At 41.1% G+C, this 23,793-nt stretch overlaps 1 protein-coding gene and 1 pseudogene across 3 annotated transcripts in view; one reads left to right on the top strand and one right to left on the bottom strand.

The window, feature by feature from the left end:
• Window positions 1-229: 229 nt before the first annotated feature.
• The window catches only part of SEPT11 (septin 11), a 91,360-nt gene continuing 67,796 nt past the window's right edge, over window positions 230-23,793 (top strand). For 2 of the 3 annotated variants that reach the window (XM_025385161.1, XM_025385160.1), the window contains exon 1: window positions 230-458. In XM_025385161.1, the coding sequence (XP_025240946.1) occupies window positions 279-458 (180 nt within the window). In that variant the 5' untranslated portion in view covers window positions 230-278. Of the gene's footprint in view, window positions 463-23,793 lie in introns of all 3 variants that reach the window. The other variant, XM_025385162.1, reaches the window with a different exon arrangement.
• LOC112624518 lies at window positions 9,426-9,740 on the bottom strand (annotated as a pseudogene).

The raw sequence follows: 23,793 nt of genomic DNA, 5'->3' as shown, positions 1-23,793 counted from the left end.
TACTCGGATTCCGGCACCTGATGGAGCGGGGAGTGGCGGCCAGCGCACAGGCTGGGGGCATCTCATGGCAGCGGAGAGGGTCGTTTTGGGGCGGAGGGGCGAACCCTGCGGCCCGGGCAAGCGGAGCCGGACTTGGAGCCCGCCCACCATCCTCCCGCCCACCACCGCGGCCCGGCGCGCAGGCTCACACCCCTTCCTGGGGAAGCGAATGGTCCCTTCCAGGCGGGTGGCCATGTTGCTCTAATAAAGCGGGAGGGGCGGCGGCGTGGGGGCAGCAGATGCCGCTGGCTGCGAGCGGGACTCCGGCGAGCAGAGCGCAGCCGCGAGGGAGACGCGAGGGAGACGCGAGGGAGGCGAGCCGGAGCTGGAGCACTAGCAGCAGCCGGAGTCGGCGGAGAGCACCCGGGCGCAGCCGGAGCCGGTGCCGCAGCTGCGATGGCCGTGGCCGTGGGGAGACCGTCTGTGAGTGCAGGGGCCTCGCCTGCTGCTCCTCGGGCGCCGGGTGGTCTCTGCTCTGGGGCGGGTGTGGTGGGGACCCGGGCGGGGGCTCGGCCCCGCGGCGGCGGCTGTGGGTGTGTGCACGAATTTGGGCGCGTGTCTGGGGTCGGGGTGAGGAGCCCAGGGGCTTAGTTACGTGATGCAACAGTGGATCGCCTCGTCGCGCCCCTCTTCTGAGGATGCGAAAGAAAAAGGACCCCTCTCCTGTTCCCTTTAAAATGATTCTTTGAGGCGCGGCGTGTCTCAGCCGCCTGCCTCTCCCGGCGCACCTCTTCCCTCGTGACAGCCAGAAGGGCGCCGGGTTCGGGGCTTTCCTCCTGTCTCCCCCGCGCCGAGGGGGCGCTCAGGGCGTGGGAATTGCGAGCTGAAGCGCTGCGTGTGGTACGGCTGTAGAAGCGGGTCAGAGGGGTGGGATTTCCGTGGTGGCCTCCCCAGCGCATTGTGAGATCCCTGACACCCTCGGGCATCCACCCGGGTGAGCGAGCCCTGCCCAGGATGTGGACAAAGCCCCAGATAACACACACAAAGTTTTCTGGAGGCTCCCTTGTGGTGTGGGTGGAAGGATTGAAATGTTCTGCGGCTGAAAGGCCGGGGGCGGCGGGCCGAGGAGGCTAGGACGCGAGGAAGAGGAAGGGCGGGCGGGTGCGTGAAAAATCGAGTGCCCCACGGCGGGAGGGAGGAGAGTAGGAAGGAGGAGATACCTTTGCCCCGAGTGTGTGGGCCAAGGCGCCGCGCCTACTGGGGTGCAAGACTCGGTCCGCGCCCCGGGGCCGGGCCGGAGGGGAGCGGGACTCCGAGGGTGCGGTTCAGTGGCCGCTCCGCATCCCCAAGTGAAAGGCGGAGGAAGGGGCGGCGGCGGCCTTTCCTTTTTATTGGAAGGAGCGGAGCTGGGTGGGAAAGGCGGAGTCCTCCTGTTTTCCCTTTCCCCTTTTCTTGTCGATGTTCACAGTCCACTCTCGCCTTACTGGCTTTGGGGGCGCCTCGGGCGAGGTCCTTCCCTGTCTATCACCTCTTCCCTTTCTCACAACTGTGCAGCTGCAGGTGGTGGCTCGGAAGATTTTGTAGTTACGGACGAAAGACTTACTGAGATACTGGAAGCTCGGAAATCCCAGAAATGCAAGGCTGTGCTCTCAGGCTCCCGGCTCTTCCCCCTCTCCCCGCCTAACTCCTCCCCAGATACGCGCGCCTTTTGCATCCTACCCCCTCGCGAGAAGTTCATGGGTCCCTTTGCGGATTCTAATTCGGTTTGGTGGTTCGGCTGCCCGCGGTGCTTTCAAAGACGTTTTCTGCAGTCAGAAGACAACAGTGGTCATATCGAATCATAACTGTCTTTTAGGCCTTTTCAACTCTACGATTTAATGACATGGCTCTTTTAAGAATTCTGGTCTTCTTTTGCACATAAATTGTGCTCTCGATCATTAGTGGTCACACGTAGATTATTGTTACTGAGGAAATTTGCATAGTCTCGGCTAGTCGTTTTATTTTTTGGTGAGAAAATTGAGGTCTATAGAGGTCAAATTTATCTGGTTAAATTACTCTTCCCCCTGCCCGCATTATACCTATTAGCAAGGCGTAGATTCAGATAACTAAAATAACAATATCTGCTTTAGAGAAATTGGTAAGCGTTTAGGAATGCAAATATTCAGTGGGGGTGTATGTCTTTTTCAGTAACACCTATTATTGCTGGTGCATTCTTGAGGGATGGAAGAGGTGGAAGAAATAATTAGCTGCACATTTTCTATAAATTAGTTCATATATGTCAGTTAAATAGAAACAGTATGTGGATTTAAGGTTTAGTTGTGTGGCCATAATCATATCCAACACCAAGTCGGCCAACCATATGTGAGCCTAATCCCACAGAATTCTTATGTTACACCTCCCTCTTCAGATAATAGAGGAGATTTTTTTAAGTGTATATGCACAGAGGAAGTGACTTCTTTCTGCGCACTCCCTGTTGTCACTGGAATTAAATTATAACCTAAAGATAGAAGACTTTTCTTTTGGAAACCTAACGTATGGGTGATTAGGAATTGATTATAAAGTTAGAATGTCTACAGAAAATGTATGATCACATTTCACAGAGAATTGTTGAAGCCTTTCACTTTGTTCGTTGGGTTACTGTCTTAAGTGTGGTCTCTGCAGTTATGGCTTTAAAACAAAGTCAGTGAGTGGGGAAGATTCTTCAGACACAGCTCCATGGAATCTACACTGCATCTTTAAAGTTAAGAGTTCTCTGGCCCTCCCATTTCCTTATCTAGTCTGTGATTTCACCAAAAGAAAGGAAGGCTGCGCTGAGGGAAAAGAACCACTCCAAAGTTGATTTATGTGTGAATGGAGTTTCCCTAGTTATTTCTTCAATTAGATTTTTAAAAAAGTTATTTAGGACAACAGGAGCATATCTCCTTTCCCGATAACTACCTCTCCCCGCCAGACTGAAGCAAAATGTAATCTGAATAACTTACCCTGAATTTTCAATATTCTTGAATGGGAACATCTGAGTGTGATATCCCAGGTAAATATGACATTTTAGTGGACAAAAATGCTTACATGTCAAATGCACTATTTTCTATCTTATGAAATGGATATATTCTGTTACAAACCATTCAAACCTCAAGTCTAAATTCAGTTACATTTAGGTGGATTTGTTATTGACTGCAAAACAAAAGCTTCAATTTAGTGTGATACTGTTTATTTCAGTTTTAATTTTGATCCCTAGCTTCTCCATTTCCCCACTGATGGGTTTTGGATTTAGCCCTAAGAAGACCCTGAAGCACATCTGCTGTTTGCCTGGTATAACTGATGATTAGCAAGAACATTTTACCCCCAAGGGATGTGTCTGCATTTTGGATGAATTAGCATTTTTGCGTCCAAGTCCTGGGGCAGCTATTATCTTTATTTTAAACAGACATGGCAATTCACTCTACTTGAGAGTCAGGCTTTATGTAGCTGATCGACTCTCTTAAGCTGTGGTGTTCATCAGTTTATAGATTCTAGGAGTTGAAAGGAACTTTAGAGGTCACTTGGGTTAGCCTGCTCCCCAGTGCAGAAATATTTCTTTATCCCTAACAAAAAGTATGTTTAAACTTTGCTGGTGGTGGAGATTTCCCTGTGATATCCTTCAAGAAATGCACTTAACTGCTCTTTTATCTGTTGAGCATATAAGGAAATGGAAAACCAAGTTTCTATTTGCTCATTTAACACTATTTATTAAGCACCTGCTATGTGTCTGGTACTATTCTAGGTGTTGGGGATATAGCAGCGGACAAGAAATTTTCTTCTTACCAGGAACTTTATTGTTTGAGAGATTTGGTGTATTCAAGTGACAGACTTCAGTGTAAATGTGTAAAATCATTTAGGGAGAAAAGGAATTATATGCCTATTGCTGACTCAGCAAATATGATTCAGGTGAAGGTTCATATCTGTCTGAGGATAATTATAGGCGATTCCTAAAGACGAGGTCCCTCTTCAAGGGCAGGGAGTGTGGGAAGGGGAGGAGTACTGCCAATAAAATGTTATTTTCCCTTGTTATAAAACTGCCATTTTTGTGACTTGAAAATGTGGCCCCAGATGGATGGCTGTGGTCAGTGTGCCTGGAGAAACATGAATGGAGCCAAGAAAGGTCCAGGGGAGGGCCACCTAAATAGTAAAGGGGCTGTCATCTCAGGTCGGTTTTCAAAAATTAGAACTTTTTAGTCAGTGATATAAATTATACACACTGAGGCTCTATAAGCAGTTATTAAGGAATGCAAGAAGTTTCTGAGGTACAATAATCTCTCCTTTTAAAATCTTTTGAAAGCTATAGATTAATTTTATCTTTTAAATTATATTCTTTAAAAATGATGTGTCTACATTACAGTGAAAAGGAAACCCAAGGAATTGATTAAAAGAACAAAACTGCCCATATCCCACTATCCTGATATAGTGGCTCTTAGGTGGTTAGTCTATTTCATCACTTTTTTGAGCAAATATAACCCATCTTGTATAAACTGCTACCTAGAAACCAAACTGTGTGCCTGAATGAGTCCTGTGTGACCATTTGAATAATCTTAGAATAAAGGAAGTGGATGCTTAGTGTTTGGGCATGGGCCATCATATGTCTGTGAAAGGAACAAATGATTGTGGGACTCTGCTGTTTCCTTGATTTGGATGGCCTACTTGATTGATTGCCAAAAGACCAAGTGTTTATACTCTACCCAATGATGATGTCACACTGATCATGATCATCGGATTTAGACTGTGGCACAGGCCACAGAGTTTTCTGTGCCTGTGTTTCTCTTTATAGGGCTCTAAACTTGGTTGGGGATAGATGTGCTCTTGGATTTTATCATTTTATTGGGATCCATCTTTCATAGTCTTAGCTAGACTTGTCTCAAATGGGGTCAGCAAAGCTGAACCATTATTTAAATGAACTAAATCTTCTATCCTTTTTCCCAAGGAGATCTACTTTACAATATAATTGATACCCTCCCCCACCCCCTTTTAAAAAGTCTGGATTGACAGAAAACTCCCAACTAAACAATACTTCCCCTGACCCACTCATGGCTGCTGGCAGCCCATCAATGCAGCTGCTGTTGAACATAAAAACAAGACTTGGGCTAAGGTGATAGAGACAGACTTCTAAAAGGAATTTGCTGGGCGATCTAAAATAAAATTCACATTGTTCCAGGCTTGGCCTGAGATAGAAATCAGAAGTCTGTTCCCTGATGTGACAAAGCCAAGGCACTAGAGCCACCTCTTTTTGGGATTGACGCCAGGGCGTGTGAGCACATCGCTCAAGCCAAATGGCACAGGAAGTCCAGTTGTGTGGACACATTCTGCCCACCTGCTGAACTGTGACTGGGTGGGATGGAGTGTGAAACATTGAGAGAGGGGCAGGCTGAGGTGGAGAGGTAGAAAAGAGACCATATTCCAAAAGGACCATTTTTGGTACTGACAAATAGGAGCTTTGTTTGTTCTTGTCTGTGTGTGATTTCTTTTTTCTTTTCTTTCTTTTCTTTTTTTTTTTTTTCATTTTTATTGTACAAAAAGGAAATGAAAAAATATATAGCACAACATTAAAATTTACCTACTTGTTTTTGATAAGTAACGTTCCTTTGGGAAGAATTGGGTTTTTTTTTCTCTCATAGAAGTTGAGGCACAATAATATAGATAGGTTAGAAATTGAAAAACAAAATAATCCCCAACACCCTAACACATCAGTACTCATTCTTGGCTTTCCAACCCACCTGTTTTATCAGACGTTTCTTGTGTACCTTCTATATGCAGGTGCTGAAATTATGTTGGTGAGTACTTGAGTGCAGTCTTTGCTGCTCTCATGAAATCTCTCTATAGGCTGAGTAAGCAATAGGATTTAGCAAGGAAAGGGAGATGGGGAGGTGGTTGTGGAAGTGTTCCAAGCCCAGGAAACAGCATCTGCCAAACTCTGGAAGTGAGGGAGAGACTCTTAAAGAAATCCAATGTAGCCGGAACGTCAGCATTAGGGTTGGGTAGGGAGAGTGGACAGACAAGAGGCTGAGTAGGTGGGAAGAGACTCAATTGTGCGGTGCAATCTTTATAGGCATGTATTTACTGTGTAACTCTTTAAATGCTTCATATTCCATCCACCCTTTGCCCACAACTTAAGATATCTCAGATCCTTGAAATTGGTTGAAGGAAGACAAAGAAAATCTGCAGACTACTAATTCTTCAGGATTCAGTACGAGAGATGAGAAAAGATCAGGGGAGTTGATTCCTTTCATGCCCAAACTGAACCTTTAAAGAATAGAGGAAATGAAGACTGACGGAGGACACAGAGAAGGAGTGACAACATATGACAACGACAATGCTAGATCTTCCTCTGCCCAGTTTTGTGCATTGAGCCTTTCCTCGGGATTCAGAAGTAGAAGTTATTATTTTCTTAGACGTAAGCAACTGAGTCCTGAAGAGTGTGGTGGGGCTGGGGGGAAGATGGTAGGACTCCTTCCACCTTGGACTTCAAGTGGTAATCAGTGTTCTCCAAAAAGGAAATTAAAAACTCATTGGACTTTATGAAAACAGGAGAAAAGTCTGTTAAAAGCCAGGGTTTCCTTAAGACTTCATGCTGTTTTCATTCATCTCATCTCTTTGAGTACTGTCTTCATACCAGTATAAAATTTTGTGAATCTCATTAAGGTACTCATTAAATTTACTCTTACATGCTGTTGGGGGGCAAAAGGCTTGACCAAAAACAACTGTGCACAGGAAGCTTGTTCAGCATCTTTATTTTAAAATTTATTCAATTCAAATTACTGTCAACACAATTAACTCACTTTATACTCACAAAATACCTGAGAAGTAATAGAGAAGGAAAATGAGGCAGGAAGAAGTTGTCAGCTAATCTGCTACAGCAAATTTGTGGGAGAGGCTAGGCTTTGGAACCGAAGGCTCTTAGACCAACGTGTATACACACCTCCCATCTGATTCAGTCAGTTAAGCTAAACTACCTTGCGGTGATGAATTGGCCCCATGTTTTGGTGGCTTACATGGCAAGCATTTATTTCTCATGCAGCTTTCTTGTCTGTTCCACCCTCGGAGGTCTGCTGCATGCTGCATTGCCTCCAGGACCCAGGCTGAGGGAGTATCCTCTATCTAGGTATTGCCAGCCTGGTGGCAGAGGACAAAGACACATGCTGAAGCCTGGTTTCTCAGGAGCTGGCTTCTCAAGCTCTTAGATGGGTCACTTCCATGCAGATTGTATCGGCCAAAGTAAATGGTCATTCCTAAATTCAAAAGGATGAGGATAGAGAATCCTCCTGTAAAGAGTGGCTCTGAAAGACACTTGGCCAGGCTTGAGGGCCATCGGCTGGGGAAGTAAATCCCCCTCTAGGGAGGGCAGTGAATATTTTGAGTAATAACAGTTGGCTAGATTCCTAGTCAAGGAATCTACTATGAAGCCGAGTATTTATTTTTAAAATTGTATCCCTGTCTGTAAGGATTTCTCTCCCTCTCTTTGGCCTGCTCTGATTCTAGCTGGGCATAGTAGAATGATGTGTGTATATGTGTGTGTGTGTGTGTGTGTGTGTGTGTGAGAGAGAGAGAGAGAGAGAGACAGAGAGAGAGAGAGACAGACAGAAACAGAGAGACAGAGAGAGATAAGAGTTAGGCAGCCACAGTGAATTGAAGGCAGAGTGTGAATTCTCGTACTCACTGGTGGTGAGCTTCCAGGGACGTCACCATCAAGTAAGTGATAGGTGGTAACCGTCTGAAAGGCCTTCTATGCTGCTCTCTGGTGGCCTCAGCCGTGGAACTGTACTCTCTGGGAAATGGTTGTGAGGCCATTAGGACTTCCAGCTGCTTGACAGAATGATTTCTCTTGGGACCTCGGCCCTTTGGACCTTTCCCAGCCATCTGTCCCTAAATGCAGATGAATCAGATGGCACCCTTCTTTCCCTTGCTCTGTTTTTCTCTCTACTGATAGGCCATAGTGTATAGCATTTGGGTGAAGAATGTGGGCTCTGGAGCCAGGTTGCTCCGGTTCTAGAGTATCAGTTTTACCATTTAACAAGCTTTGTGTCCTTAGGCAGGTTACTTCCCTCATCTGTAAAACAGTAACAGTACTTCCCTCAAAGAGTTACAAATTAAACCAGTTAGTACACACATAGTGCTTACACTGCTGCCTCAACATTCATCCTCAATAAAAGTTATCTCAGGAAAATGGTGCTGAAATAATAATGGCTTTATACTGAAGACTAGGCTCAAACCAGAACTGCCACCCCACCCCACCCCAGTGGGAACTGAGCAGTTGCCCCTTCTTGTGCACACCTGAACCACACAGGCTTCCCATTTTCTAATCAGAGCGCACCTTAGAGGCACAGATCAAACATTCCCTCCATGAAGCCTCCACCCACGAATCACCAACATTTTGACGATTTTTATTTATTTGAATTGCTGACAACACTTACGTGTCATCCACATAGTGATCAGGAGTCCCCACCCCACCTTTCCTTAAGTTACCTTTTAAGAGAAAGTAACTATCAAATATAATTGTGAACATAAAAAACAAAACAAAAAAACCTTATTACCTACCATAAGCAATATGTTCCGCTAGCCCTTGGCCACAGTCTTGTATTCTTAGTCTATATAGCCAGACTTAAGGGAAAGGACTATATGTCCTGTACCTCCAGCCAATAAACATTTGACTCAGTAAGTGAAAATTCACCCTTCAGATAAATTGGATAAGACATACTGGCTAAGACGTGTGCCTGCCTGGCTGTTGCTGTGTCAACGCCCGGTAGGGTAGACCTCACAACTCCACTTTCTACCCCAGGCTTCTCTGCCATTGCCACTGGGGTTCTGCTTAGCTATTCTGACCTATGTGCACATCTGGACATCCAAAGGAGCTGCCTTCCCAGGGGGCAACCCCCTTGAGATGGTGGATCTACATGGCTCCTCAATTGACCTGGCTCCTTAGAAGTTCCCCTCTGGGCCCCAGCCTCAGCCCTCAGGGGTGATTAGCTCTACAGTCCCCTTAGGGTGGCCTTCCCTCTTCCCCTGTTTCACTTTTCCCTGTCCCCCATTCTGTTCCCCTGGGTCACTTCCCAGGACTCACATGCATGCAAGTCCCTGCAAGTCCTTGCATTTTGGGGAAACCTAGATGAAAACACCTTGTTTACTAGTGTGGGGCTTTTCATTTCCTCATACAAATAAGGGAATATGAATGTTAATTTTGTAATATACTAAGCTACTTTGGATGTTTAAAAAATGCCAGAACAAACTGACTTTTTACCAGGTTTTCACTACTATTTGTAAGATGAGGTTTTTTGTTGTTGTTGTTGTTATTATAATTAATGTTTTATTGTCACCCAGATGGCAATTAGGTTTATAATCTTCATACTTTATATTTTTTATAAATTAAAAAAAAATACAAGTTTTAAATAGTCAATGGCTGGTTATATTTTCAGAAAACATGATTAGACTAATTCATTAACGGTGGCTTCAAGCTTTTCCTTATTGGCCCCAGAAAATTCACCAACCTTTTGTCCCTTCTTAAAAAACTGGAATGTTGGCATGTATTTGACTTCACACTCTGAAGCAACATCCTGACAGTCACCCACATCTACTTCAAGGAATACCACGTTGGAATACTTTTCAGAGAGGGAATGAAAGAAAGACTTGATCATTTTGCAAGGCCCACACCATGTGGCTGAGAAATCAACTACAAGTTTATTGCCTGTGGTGTCCAAGGCTTCCTGAAAAGCAGCCTTGCTCTTGATCTGTTTCACCATTCTTGGCTGCTGGGGTCTGACAAGCAGCTGTAAGGACTGATGAAAACAGATCCAAAGCACTGGACCGAGCTTGGACAAGACAAGTTTAAAAAAAATTATTATTATTTTTAATGGATACAGGGTCTTGCTGTATTGCCCAGGTTTGTCTCAAACCTCTGGCCTCAAGTGATCCTCCCATCTAGGCCTCCCAAAATGCTGAGGTTACAGTTGTGAGCCACTGGCACCTGACCAAATTAAAAAACTAGACTCAAAAAAAAAAAAAAAATGTTGTATTGCATCACCTAGACTTTTCTATAATTTTCATTTCTGATTCTTTGGGATGGAACTCATAATCTCTCAGGGTGGCACTGCTTGCTTTTGAATCTGTAGTTCTTTGTTCTTTGTTCTTATATCCTACTTTGTTCTGTAATGGGTTTAATTTACCCATTTCAAGTCAATTGTACTTTTATATTCTAGGACCTGGATACAGAGTGAATGGGGGAAATTATGGTTTTGATACATGAACTATGAATTTAGGACAAAGCTTAAAACTGTTTTAAAAAAAAAATCAGAAAGTTTTGGGCTTATACTGTCTGCATAGGTTGGAAAAATGGGGTAATAAGAAACAACTTTAATTAGCTAATATTGAATAGTTTTAAGGATGGGGATTAATGCAGTATTTCCCTAAGAGTGTTTATTTTACTTTATTTTAAATTTTTTATTTTTGTGGGTACGTAGTAGGTGTATGTTTTTATGGGTTACATTCGGTATTTTGATGCAGGCATGCAATGTGTAATAATCAACATTAGGGTAAGTGGGCTGTCCATCACCTCAAGCATTTATTCTTTGTGTTTCCAACAATCTAATTGTACCCTTTTACTTGTTTTTAAATGTGCCCCAAGAGTTTTTAAGAGAATTGTTCAAATGATCACTGCACTTTGTGCAAGCCATTCTCAGAGGCAGTTTCTGAGAATGTCATGGAAACTACGTAAACCAAGCTGATTGATTTTTAGATTCTCCTCACGTTTGTCACCTTTGCTCTCATTCTTTGAGGTGTTTGGTTTGACTTACCTGGTGGTTAGGTACTCTAAGACTAGTACTTTGGCGTGATAGAATAATTTTTTTTTTTTTTTTTTTGAGACGGAGTCTCACTGTGTCTCCCAGGCTGGAGTGCAGTGGCGTGATCTCGGCTCACTGCAAGCTCCGCCTCCCGGGTTCACGCCATTCTCCCGCCTCAGCCTCCCAAGTAGCTGGGACTACAGGCGCCCGCTACCGCGCCCGGCTAATTTTTTGTATTTTTAGTAGAGACGGGGTTTCACCATGTTAGCCAGGATAGTCTCGATCTCCTGACCTCGTGATCCACCCGCCTCGGCCTCCCAAAGTGCTGGGATTACAGGCTTGAGCCACCGCGCCCGGCGGAATAATTTGATTGTTTGTTAATAATTTGATTGTTTGTTACATGCCTCTTTGTTTTCAAAGCCTTTTCTAATCGTTAGTCAACCTCTTAACCACTAGGGAATGTTGGATTGTCTGAAGTTGAAGCACAGTTTTCTCTCTGAGCCCTCTAAAGAAGTCTTTTAGTTGTTGATAATCAAGTTTGCTCCTTCGAAACTAAAATTCCAAGGTATTTTATGAACTTAAGGCAGATAAGATGAGGTCTCAGGTATCAAAGTCGCTAATAATTTGCTGCCACTAGCTGCTGCTCCAAAGCTGACATTTAAGCTATGTGAAGAGGACCAAGTCTAAATTGGATTTTATAACCCAGTCAAAGCTGGGGGCAATGAAGACTCTCATTGACTTTATGTAATGGAGATTTATATAGGGATATTGGAGAGTTGGGGATACTGCTGAATATTTCTAAATCTCTTTCTTGAAGAACTTATGCTTTTATTCCTCAGTAGCTTTTCCTAGTTCCTATTCATTAAGTGAACAAATATTGAGCGCAGCCAACACCATGTATGAGTGATGATGTCAAAACCATATCCTTCTACTCTCCCACCACACCAAATCAGAACCAAAATTTGTCTTTGGAAAATGGATCTCTTTGTCACTGAGGTTCAAAATTTTGGAATAAGATTTGAATTCAGGGGGGAATTACCAGGATGTGTTTTGTCATTCCCACCTCCTGTCTTAAGTCATTTGTGATTGTGCAGCATCAACCAGTCGGGTACTTGAGGACCTTCTGTGTTTCTTGTCCTGTGCTCCATGTTGTTGGAAAGTCTACAATGTAGCTGGGGAGAAAAGGCTGAGACTCAAATAATGCTCAACCTCCATGACTGGGAGGATCTTGTCAGGCTCTTTTAACTAGTATTCAGCCCAACACTTTTTTTTAGTAAACATGAGGAACTTGACTTAGCACTCGGAAATAATAAGGCCCATTTTCTTTCCCTTCTCTTTCCTTTTTATAATGTAATTCGAGGACCCTTGAAAGGTAACCTCCAGCTTTTTTTCTTCCCAGGCTATCTTTCGAAGTTTATTGTTTTAGTTTAAGGCAAGGATAAAAAGGGCACACCAAAGGGAATTGGGAAGTTTTATTAGAATCTGGATGGAATGTCTTCAGGCTCACTGACAGATTAATTTGTGCCCTGTATTTCTGCTACAAAACATTCTGACTGCCCACAGCATTCCAGATGCTTTTGACTTGTAGACTAGTACAGATGCTCCTTAGCTTACAGTGGAGTTATGTCCTGATAACCACATTATATTGAAAATACCTAAGTTTAAAACACATTTAATACACCTCGCCTACTGAACATCAGAGCTTTGCCTAGCCTACCTTAAATGTGCTTAGAACACTTTCATCAGCCTACGGTTGTGCAAAATCATCTAACACAAGCCTGTTTTATAACAAAGTGTTGACTATCTCAGGTAATTTACCAAATACTGTATGGAAAGTGAAAAATAGAATGGTTGTATAGGCATTTGAAGTATGGTTTTTACTGAATGCGTATCACTTTTGTACCATTGGAAAGTCAAAATCATAAGTTGAACCATTGCAAGTGGGGACTGTTTGTGTTCTATTTTAGAGCTGCACATGCATTTCTGCACCTGCCAACAGAGTTGTATGCTTACTGGGTCAGTTGTTTTCAAACCTACTTACACTAGTTATAATCATCATCATCGCCTAATTTAATTTAATGTTTTGTGAATCTATGAACTATAAGTGCAAAAATTGAATTGCTTCTAAATGAGATGCTTTGGAAAGTTTTAGTAAAGGTAAAAATTTTGCTGAAATAAAACTGCTGTGAATTAAATATACGTAAGATAATTACAAAAAGTTGGAGATGAAAATTGTACAAATCTAAAAAGAGCCTGCATTTGGATTGCATTGAAAACACTTTTAAATTCTGTCTCCACATTAAATAAACAAACTGGAAATTATAGATGATGCCTGTGGGTTGGTGCTGGAAAGACACCCTTATTGAAATTCCTCTGACCTATTATGATGAAAAAGCCTTGGCCTTTTGTCAAAAAATTGTGAATGAATGAATGTATGTTTAGATGTTTTAAGGTGAGTTTAAATGTTTTGACTCTAACTAGCGTTTTAAAAATCTCAATCAAGATAAAATGTCCAACACCTGCTTCTAATAGTCTTAGCTTAAGGGACTTGTACTTAACAAAACATTTCCGTATTCTAACACATGTAACCCCTGGCTGAGGATCATTGTGTGTATGGAATTATCCCACATGGGGAAATGGGAAAAAAGGCTGAGAATTACTGGTTTGTTCTGGGTTGAGGTACACGTGTCTCACTTGGCATTACCTATATTTAATTCCTTTTACACCCTGACGTAACTGGTTATCAGTTTTTTTGTGTTTGTTTTTTTTTTTTCTGATACCAGCTTTAGAGATAAAAGGACATTGGAAATACTGCCTGTTTAATCAGTTTCTCTTATGTTAGTCCAGAATAAGGGGAAATATGATTTTGGAAGCAAAATAATCTTATTTTGGAAAGGCAAAGTTATTTTAGTGATCTTTTAATGCATTTCTTTAAGGTACACACACAGTCACACACACACAAACACATACTCACACACCCCACATGAGATAATGGATAACTCAAAGATGTACTCAATCTGTCTCGGAAGGATAAATTCTCTCATTATATGTAGATAAAAGCTGGGACCACTTAGTTCCTGGGTTTTTGCGTTCATTCAAGTGACTTGGCTTTTTGACCCAAGTGGTGCATTCCAGCTATCCTTTGCTAATCTTACATTAGCAATTAGATTTAATTTTTAATTCCAACCATGAAAAAATTTTGTTAAAAAAGCAAGTAGAAATTTGTTTTTCTATTCCAATAAAGGGAGTGGGAGGAGAACACTTAACAAATTTGAAGTTGAAATGTGTGATTTCTTAAACTGGAGTCATTTCAGGGTTTTTTTGGTCCTTAAATATACTTTTAGAATGTTTTCACTTGCATATTGGCTTTGCCACTAAACCCATTGCACACACTGCAGTGGTTTCCTAATTGAAATTGTGCAATTCCACATATTTTTCCTGTGATTACATTTCAGTGGGTAAAAGTTGATCTTCACAACAACTTTGTGAGGTGGGTTGGTTGGATATTATTCTTGACCCAACACCTTCACCTCCTTTTTGATGGATCAGGGCTCAGACTTGCCCAAGGTAAACAGTGATGATCTTAAGGCCAAGTCTTCTGACTATTGTTTGCACCTTCTTCTACCACATGGAGATACCACCCTAGGCTGCAGAACACTGCTGTCAGTTGGAACTTTCATGATGATGGAAAATGTTCCACTGTTGCATAGTTGCCACCACACTAGTCATTTATGGCTTCTAAACACTCGAAATGTGACTGGAATAGCTGTACAACTAAAATTTTATTTTGTGTAATTTTAATTAATTTACACTGTTTTTTTTTTTTTTTTTTGCTGCTGCTGCGATGGAGTCTCACTCTCTTGCCCAGGCTGGAGTGCAGTGGCGCGATCTCCGCTCACTGCAAGCTCCGCCTCCCGGGTTCACGCCATTCTCCTGCCTCAGCCTCCGGAGTAGCTGGGACTACAGGCACCCACCACCACGACCGGCTAATTTTTTTGTATTTTTAGTAGAGACGGCGTTTCACCGTGTTAGCCAGGATGGTCTCGATCTCCTGATCTCATGATCCGCCTGCCCCGGCCTCCCAAAGTGCTGGGATTACAGGCGTGAGCCACCGTGGCCGGCCAATTAATTTACACTGAAACAGCCAGATGTGGCAAGTGGCTACCATACTGTATAGTGCAGCTTAGGAATGTAGTCTAGAAGTATTTATAGTCTGATCTTTCTGTTTTTTCTGAGAAAAACTTTTTTTAATTAATAAAATCCCAAACATATACAAGAGTAGAGAGAATGGTATAATGAACCCTTCTGTCCCATCACCTAGCCCAGTCATCAATTCTTGGCCAGTCTTTTTTTTTTTTTTTTTTTTGCATCTCCCCCTCCCATTTAAATTCATGGCCAATCTTGTATGGTCTATTTACCATTCTCTCTAGCCTCCTCGCTCCCCTCTCTAACCTCTTCCCTCACCTCTCCCCAAATTATTTTGAAGCGAATATCAGGCACTGTCTGATCTCCTTTTAAGAGCCCAGCTGGTGACCTGGGGAAAGAGGAGCAGTGAAAGGCATCAAGGAGAGATACTTGAGGATCTTCAAACGTATCTGTGATTTAAAAAGAAAAGATGAAGTATATGGATGGTAAACGTTACGGTTTGGCAAAGATAGGTCATGAGTATACAGATGTGATACTCTGTGTGCATGAGCTATTTCATCACCATTATCATCATCAAAAAGCCAAGCTGGAACTCAGATGGAAGTTACTGTGCCAGGCCTCACTTACCTGTGCTTATCTTGAACTTTGGGTTTATGCATAATTTAAAACACTTAAACATTATTTCTGTGCAATATTTATCATTGAGCTTTATTGGATGCCAGCAGTGCTGTAGAGTCATGGGACGTTTCAAAGGTCAAAAGAAAGCTGAGGATTGTTTTAGTTTAGTCTCCTCAGAAAGCTTAGCTCCCGAGAGAAGTAGCTTGATTTGAGCTCATATCAAGTGGCTCAGTGCTTCCCGTCATTTACCACACTTGCCATAACAACTGATTCACTGAGTTAAAACTTGGCATTGCTGTGTCATTCCTACCTAGCTTTTAGAATGACAGATTTTTATGACCTCTTTGAGAGCAGAGATATGCCTAAGTCTGCTTGCTTGGCATTGTAGACACTCTTGTTAGAGATAAGTGTTTTCATCATTAATAGTGTAAAAGAGTCATTTATCAGGCCAAGCATGGTGGTTCACACCTGTAATCCCAGCACTTTGGGAGGCCAAGGCAGGCGGATCACCTGAGGTCAGGAGTTTGAGACCAGCCTGGCCAGCATGGTGAAACTCCATCTCTACTAAAAATACAAAAATTAGCTGGGTGTGGTGGTGTGTGCCTGTAGTCTGGGCTACTCAGGAGGCTGAGGATGGAGAATCCTTGAACCTGGGAGGCAGAGGCTGCAGTGAGCTGAGATCACGCCATTGCACTACATGAGACTCCATCTCAAAAAAAAAAAAAAAAAAAAGGAATCATTTATCAAATTTTGTCTTTTGGGCTTAGAATTTATGCCTATTACTGGTGGTATAATATTATATATTATTGCCCATATAATACATATTATATATAATTTATTATAGGAAATACTTGTTTTCATATTTCTATTTCTAAAAGAAACTTGTGTCGCATGCACATTTTAGTCATATGAACAGACAAATTGAAGGAAATAATGCTTGCACCAATGATATTTAAAAGTGTAGTTTTCCTCACAACATAAAGCAAGAATTGTTGCTGTGCTTTTATAGTTTAATTTAGGAGCTAATAGTGATTTTGTCTCATGGTAGAGTGCAGAATATGTATATTCTAAATTTGGAACCCCTGTACACGGGATGTTAGGATTTCAAAAGAGTGGTTTTGTGATGGTAAAAGGATCTTGTATCATCAGAAATGCTCTCAGGGCTTGGCTCAGCTGTCTATTGATGGAAAAAGATAATGTGCTTTAGAAAAAGAGCTATATTGAAATTTTCACCAACTTTCTGATGAACAACTGCAAGCTTTCAGCTATAAGAGGCTGCCATTTCTTTTACATGGTTTTGTCTCCAGCAGAGTCTGCCCTTTGTGTTCCATTTCGCTGTGTTAACTGTCTTCCTGGGAGAGAGGGAAAGTCTGTGTTTCATCTCATCATCTGTGTTGCAGTTTAGTCCGGTTTGCTTTATTCCATGGTGAGTGGAGAGAGTAAGTAGTTGGATGGCACCCTACATTGTAATGTTACCACAACCCAAGATTTATGCTAGTTTTGCAAATAATTGTCTCATAAAATGAGTCTATCTCCACTTAACAAGAGACAATTGAATCTACAGTAGGGCTAAGAAGAAGATTTAGGAAGATATTTGGTCAAATCAGTTACCCTGTGCTTTTTATGCAGGATAGAGACAGGAAACTATTAAGGCTTGTAAAATGACTATGACCTGATTAGGCAAATATAGCAACTATTTTCAGCAAAGAGGCCACAAGATGAGTATAGCTGACTGTTTTTTTTCAATGTATAAAGTTTATAAATTTTCCTGTGATTTTCTAATAGACCAAATTTAAATCTAACAATAATACATCTTGAAAAATAAAATTAAAAATTCATGTAATCAGCCAAACATGGTGGCTCACACCTGTAATTCCCAGCATTTTGGGAGGCTGAGGCAGATAGATCGCTTGAGCCCAGGAGTTTGAGACTAGCCTGGGCAACATGGCAAAACCCCATTTCTACAGAAAAAAATAGAAGCATTAGCTTGGTGGTGGTGGCGCTCACCTGTTGTCCCAGCTACTTCGGTGGCTGAGGTGGGGGGATCGCTTGAGTCTGGGAGTTTCAGGCTGCAGTGAGCTGAGATTGTGCCACTGTACTCCAGCCTTGGAGACAGAGGGAGCCCCGTCTCAAAAAAAATTATGTAGTCTAGATCTCAATTAATGCTTATGCTTTACTGTAGTTAGAAAAGTGCTTAACCTGGCCTGTAATCCCAGCACTTTGGGATGCCAAGGTGGGCAGATCACTTGAGGTCAGGATTTTGAGACCAGCCTGGCCAACATGGCAAAACCCCGTTTCTACTAAAAATACAAAAATTAGCCAGGCATGGTGGCTCACATCTGTAATCCCAGCTACTTGGGAGGCTGAGGCATGAGAATTGCTTGAGTCCAGGAGGCAGAGGTTTCAGTGAGCCGAGATCATGCCACTTTACTGCAGCCTGGGTGACAGAGTGAGACTCCATCACAAAAAAGAAAAGAAAAAAAAAAGTGCTTAACCTGATGTAGCTATAACATTAACAAGAATAGAAATTTATCTAACTTTCTCTTTAGTTAATGGCCAATGGGTTATACACAGTTTTCGTAAGCTTCAGTTAGGTTCTGTTTTGAATTATTGATGGCATGGTAAGATGATAGTAAGGGAGGCAAATGTGTAAGCCATCTATGAATGAGCTCCATTCTGTAGCTCATTTATTTGAAGGAGAAAAAGTACCAAAAAGGCAACCCACATTCTTCAGTTAAACTGCTGGAAAAACACATGCCACCTCTTGGCTCTGACTAGGAAATGGGGGCCTGCTGGTGCCATAGTCTTCAGTTTTTCAAAGGAAGATGGATATTTGGAATTTGATGTGAAATTTCCACATCTGATAATGTTGGCAACTAAATGTTTTTAAAATACTGTGTGGGTCACGTAAACACATTTGTAGGTTGAGTCTGCCAATTGGCAATCAGATTTCCATTGGAAATAAATTTATTTGTTTTTCTTGTATTTGAATAAAGAGATCATTAATAGTTTTTTTTTTTTTTTTTTTTTTTCTGGTATGCCTTTTAGAATGATTTAACATTTGAACAGTTTAAGCTTTTTGTGTGTGCGGAAAATGTGCCTGCTTTTAAAATACAAGTGAAACAAGTACTTGAACTCTGATATTAAAATGTATAGATTGGATGAGGATAACATCAACATTTTTGAATTGTTTCTGTAACAGAATGTCTCCAATACAGGCCTGGCCATAAGAGAGCAAATTTGGAGAACCAGAAGTTGATGTATGGTGTGAGCAGGCCCACAGCTGAGGGAGTGGGAGGGATTCTAGAGTGTGTGGTAGCCAAGCAAATGTGGCTCCGCAAAAACAGGTGCTATCTATAGTGACTGGGGTTGGATTTTCTGTTTTTGGTTGAGTTCCAATGACAGTTAATGGCTCTTCCTATAGGCCATGAAATTATTTATGAATTTGGCAGTGGGACGATATAAAATGCAAGTGGATATAGGTAGAGTAAAGTCTGTTACCAAATTCCAATAAATTATTAGTGCTAGAGCCAGAAGGGCCTTCAAAGGTCACCTAATCAAGGACCTTCCTTTAAGATGAGGAAACTGAGGCCTGGGGAATTGAGGCTTAAATTTCCCATTAATCCTTATTGAGGCCTAAGGACTTAAGTTGAGGCTTAAATTTCCTGTTAATCCTTCACTCTACAGCTGAAACCCAGCATCCTCCCTTCTTTTCGATCTTCCTGCCTATACAAAAATGCATTTTCTAGGAACTATTAGTGATAATTAGAATCTTAGAAAAACAAAAAAGGCAGATGTTTTGTAAGCAGACTATTTAGAAAACATCTTTCTAAAAGGTTAATTTAGCCTGTCTTTCTAATTATTGGAACATTTTTATTGATAAAATTTCTGTTGTTTTTGTTATGAGTTTTGAGACTCTTTTCAGAAGCCTACTCTTTCATAACCTTTTTAAGAAGCAAAAAGCCAGTAAGATCATTAACAGTAAAAGAAAAAGATGTGGTAAAATTGCTCTTGATTTTACAGAATGTCCTAGCAGTGGGTTGAACCACACAAAAGTTGATATTCAGCCATTTCTCAACTACAAAAATAGTAGCTTCATGTGATTTAAGATGGTGGCTTGACCAAAATGGTAATTAGGAGTATCGATGTATCTTCCTATTCTTAAAGAAATCCGTGGCATTTTACATGGTCGTTGAACACTCCACTCCTCTCAATTTATTCTGCTCAAACACTGTTATGCTGGAGCATTTTTATTGAGAAATGCGGAGTTGGAAGTTAAAGGTTCCATGTATACATGGGGAATAGTCTTCTTCCCACATGTTATGTTTGGCTTGAAACAGTCTTCCTGCCTTGAAGAAAAGACTCCCTAGCTAAAGTCAGATGCTGGATTTGTCTCTAATTTTTGAGGCCAACAGAAGCAAGTTGGCAGCAGGAGTGCTTTTCATGCTCAGTCTTGGTCATGAGCACAATAGTTTCATATGTAGTTCTTAGTATTACAACTTGCATTGAGGATCTGGGACTCTTGAAAACATTGCCTTGTTATAATCGTATCCTAATTCTGATTTGGGAGACAGGGTGAATGAGCCTACAGAGAGCAGTATTGAACTTTAGACCTCTTCTGCTGGTTTTCTAAATCGAATCTACTGAATATTTGTTTGGCCAAACCAATTTTTGAAAGAAGTGGCATTTTAGCATTTTGGAGATGACAAAAATAAGTACAAAATATGAGACATTTGAACTTCACTTTGAAAGTTACGGAGAAATTTGAGAAAATGTTGGGAACTCTGAATCATATTTCAGGCCCCTAACCAAATAAAATAAATCTTTGACTTTGGGCATCAAGGGAATTAATAAATGTATCCACGCAAATTTTTCTTAAGGAATTAGAAGAGAGAAGTTCACACACAATCCAGTTGATAGGAGTAGGGTAAACTCTACCGACTTCATGGTTCATAAAGTTTAGAGTGTATCACAGCTGAATAAACACAACCAAGGAGCCATCACAAACAGCAACGTAGTAATGGGGTTTTTCTCTACTACTTTAAACCAGAAGGTTAGTTAAAAATTCACTTCTGACATTTCTAGCGCTTTTCTGACTATTAGTTAAAAATTCAGATGCTTTACTCCAGTTCTTAAAAAGCATTTCATAATACTTTCGTATCAACTGTAGGACTAAAGGGCCCTTTTCTTGGGGTTTCCAAAAGAAAAAACGTATTGGAGAGACTAAATCTATTTTTTCTCTCTTATTTCTGCAAAAATGCCATTCCATACTTCTGTTCCCTTTAGAATAAATAACGGCTCGACTCCCAGCATGACATGCATGCCCTTCAGAGACGTCATGCCTCTCTTCCTGCAGTCTCCATTGGGCTACCTGCTGGGCCCTGTGTGTGTCCCCTTTGCTTACCTCCCTGCTTCTGCATTTCACCTAAATGCCTTTCTCTTTGGCCTGTTTCCAGTCTCTCTACCTAGTCATCCTTCAGGACTCTCAACCAGGCAGAGTTAGGAGGACTGGTTTTCTGAATTCCCATTTATCTTAGGTTTCTGTAATCAGCAGATACCGTGTTGTACCATAATAGTTTTCACGCCTTATTAATTTTTGTATCTTAAACAGCATACAGTAGTGGCTAGCACAAAGGAGTTATTCAGTAAATGCTTCAAAAGTAATTGTGCAGTTACAGGCTCAGGTCTCTTGCTATGTAGAGCGACTTAGTCAGAAAACATTACTGTGGCAAAACATCCTAAAAGGAGATTGCAGAATAAACAATTTAACAATCTCCTAGATTTTCTCCAGGAATTCTTACAGTTATCAGTATTTAGTGGTTGAGTGTCTGACAACACGAAGCTTTGAAGGGCTGAGAAATAAAGACATGCAATGAATTGACTTAAGATTTTAATTTTCATTTCACCTGTTTTCTAGTCCCAGTCAAGTTTTTCTCATCCCTGGATTGCTCAGACCATACTAGTTGAATTGGACAGAGTATAATATAATTTACTCCTATCAAACAGAAAATACTACAGTGACTGATGAGGCAGCCTTAGCAAATGATATAGGTATTTCTCTTTGATACTGTATTCAGGGCCTTCCCCTGGGCCTTTCTTAGTAATTGAAATTATGTTAGGATTGACTCCTGAAGCTGTTTTGTATGGAAATTAGTGGGCATCTTTCAGTATTTTCATTTCATTGCTTATTAGCTTCCGGAAAACTACCAACATGCTTGATGAAAGTTCTAGAAATAATGTGAGAGGTGATTATTCATTAGATATCTTTATCCTGTGGAAGTGGGGAAACAGGATTCATTGGAACAATAAGTATTTACATTTTCAAAGTTTATATATGATATCTGTATGTATATCTTATATAAACACACATAAAGAGCAGAATTGACATTGAATTAATAGAGAATAACATTTTAAATATTTTCTACTGTGGAATTGTTTAATGTGGGAAAGACTATACAAGGTGCTTCATAGTTTCAATATAGTTCCAATCAGTTGAAACCATTAAAAACCTATGATGTATTAATATAGCTAACCTATGAGATGTTAATATGATATGCATTTTACAAGTAAAGATAGAGGCTCAGAAGTGACCTGCCTCAAAGTCATTCCCCTAAAACGTGGCAGAGCTGGAGTCTTTACTTCTGACTCCCAGCCAACGTTTATCACGCTGGTCCATGCTGCTTTATTTTTTATATTTGTTATGGAGAGGTTTTTTTTTTAGCCTATCACCTAAAATATCGAGATTTGAGTACTAAATTTAAGAATAGCACATGGACTTCATACAGATATGTCTGCAGTGTATACTGGTGAAAGGAAACACTAATTTGTAATATTTAAATCTTTCTGCCTATTGTGATCAGAATATTGAGGAGGTTGTTTTAGATAAGTACTTTTTAATTGTGACCTTTGAATCTTGTCTTAAGCACAACATTTATGAAGATGCCAAGACTGTATGAGCTTCTTAGAAGCGTATTATTCACTTGAGAAAGCAGGAAAAAGGAACCACTTTAAAATAAAAACAACTTTGGAGCTATTCATTGATACACTGTTCATCTTTAAGGAACGTGGTGAAGGTCTAGGTATAAAATGCCAAATGGTTGTCACAGCTGCCCCATACAGCTCTGCATAGTCTTCTTAAAAACAGACTTTTTAAAATATGAGGATGTAAGCTATTTTTTAAAAAAGTAATTGTTAACTAAAGATGGCCAGTGGGTCCACAAGATACTGCAAGCTCCAGGTTATTATGATCCCCAACTACCATGACTTAGTGAAGTTGGACATCTTTTTATATGGTTATTGGCCATTTATGTTTATTTCTCTGCAAATAACCTATTCACATCCTTACCTTCCTCCACTCTGCCCCCCCCCCCCCCCCCCCCTCCCCGCCCCCCCATAGAGCTATTTATCTTGTTGAGGTTCATCCTTTATTGTATGTGCAAATATCTTCTCCTAGCCAGTCATGTATCTATACTTTTGTTTTTGGTGTTTTGTTATACAGAAGTTCTAACTGTGCCATCTTTTCTCTTCAGTTTGTACTTTTGGTGTGTTGTTTTAGAAATCTAGATCACTCTTCACTGAAATTCACTTAATTATATTTAACTACTGTTTTGTCTTTTGCTTGGTGATTTAGAGGGGTCAAGAACATAGCAACTGTTAAGAAACACAGCTCATTCACCCAGTGGGAGAGGTCCTGAACTAACACATTAGAAGCAACTCAAAGAAAGCAAACAGCTTGGAACCCAAGGCATGAAAAGGAAGAGCCCTCAGGAATCCAGCCTTTTCAGTTGGGGCAGGCAATTAATGCTCTGTGATTTGAAGAAATGTTTATGAGATAATTAACACCTAACTTGTAATTAGCAGTTGAGTACAAACTGAGCTAGATGAAAAACAAGCAAGGGAGCCCTTAAGTTAGTGATAGGGTCGTTAACTAAGGTTGTTAATGTTTGCTGTTTTGGGGGGATATCCCATTTTAATACTCCTTTCACTTAGGTTATTTTCTGATTTATAGATTAAAGGTCTCATCAAAACAATAATAAGTAATAATACTGGGCACTCATTCTGCTAGGCACTGTGTCTAAGCACTTCATATACATGATCTCATTCTGTCAACAGACTTACGAATAGATGCCATAATTATGCCATTTTACAGATGAGCAAACAGGCTCAGAAAGGCTAATTAACTCTCCCAAAGTCCACAACTGGCAAGTAAATGGTGCCAGGGTTGAAGTCAATTTTTTTTTTTTTTTTTTTT

This window comes from Theropithecus gelada, chromosome 5 (genome assembly GCF_003255815.1).
Source record: "Theropithecus gelada isolate Dixy chromosome 5, Tgel_1.0, whole genome shotgun sequence".
In the NCBI taxonomy this organism is placed as follows: domain Eukaryota; kingdom Metazoa; phylum Chordata; class Mammalia; order Primates; family Cercopithecidae; genus Theropithecus; species Theropithecus gelada.
Note: the sequence above shows the minus strand (reverse complement) of the source record. Positions and strands in the feature narration are given on the sequence as shown.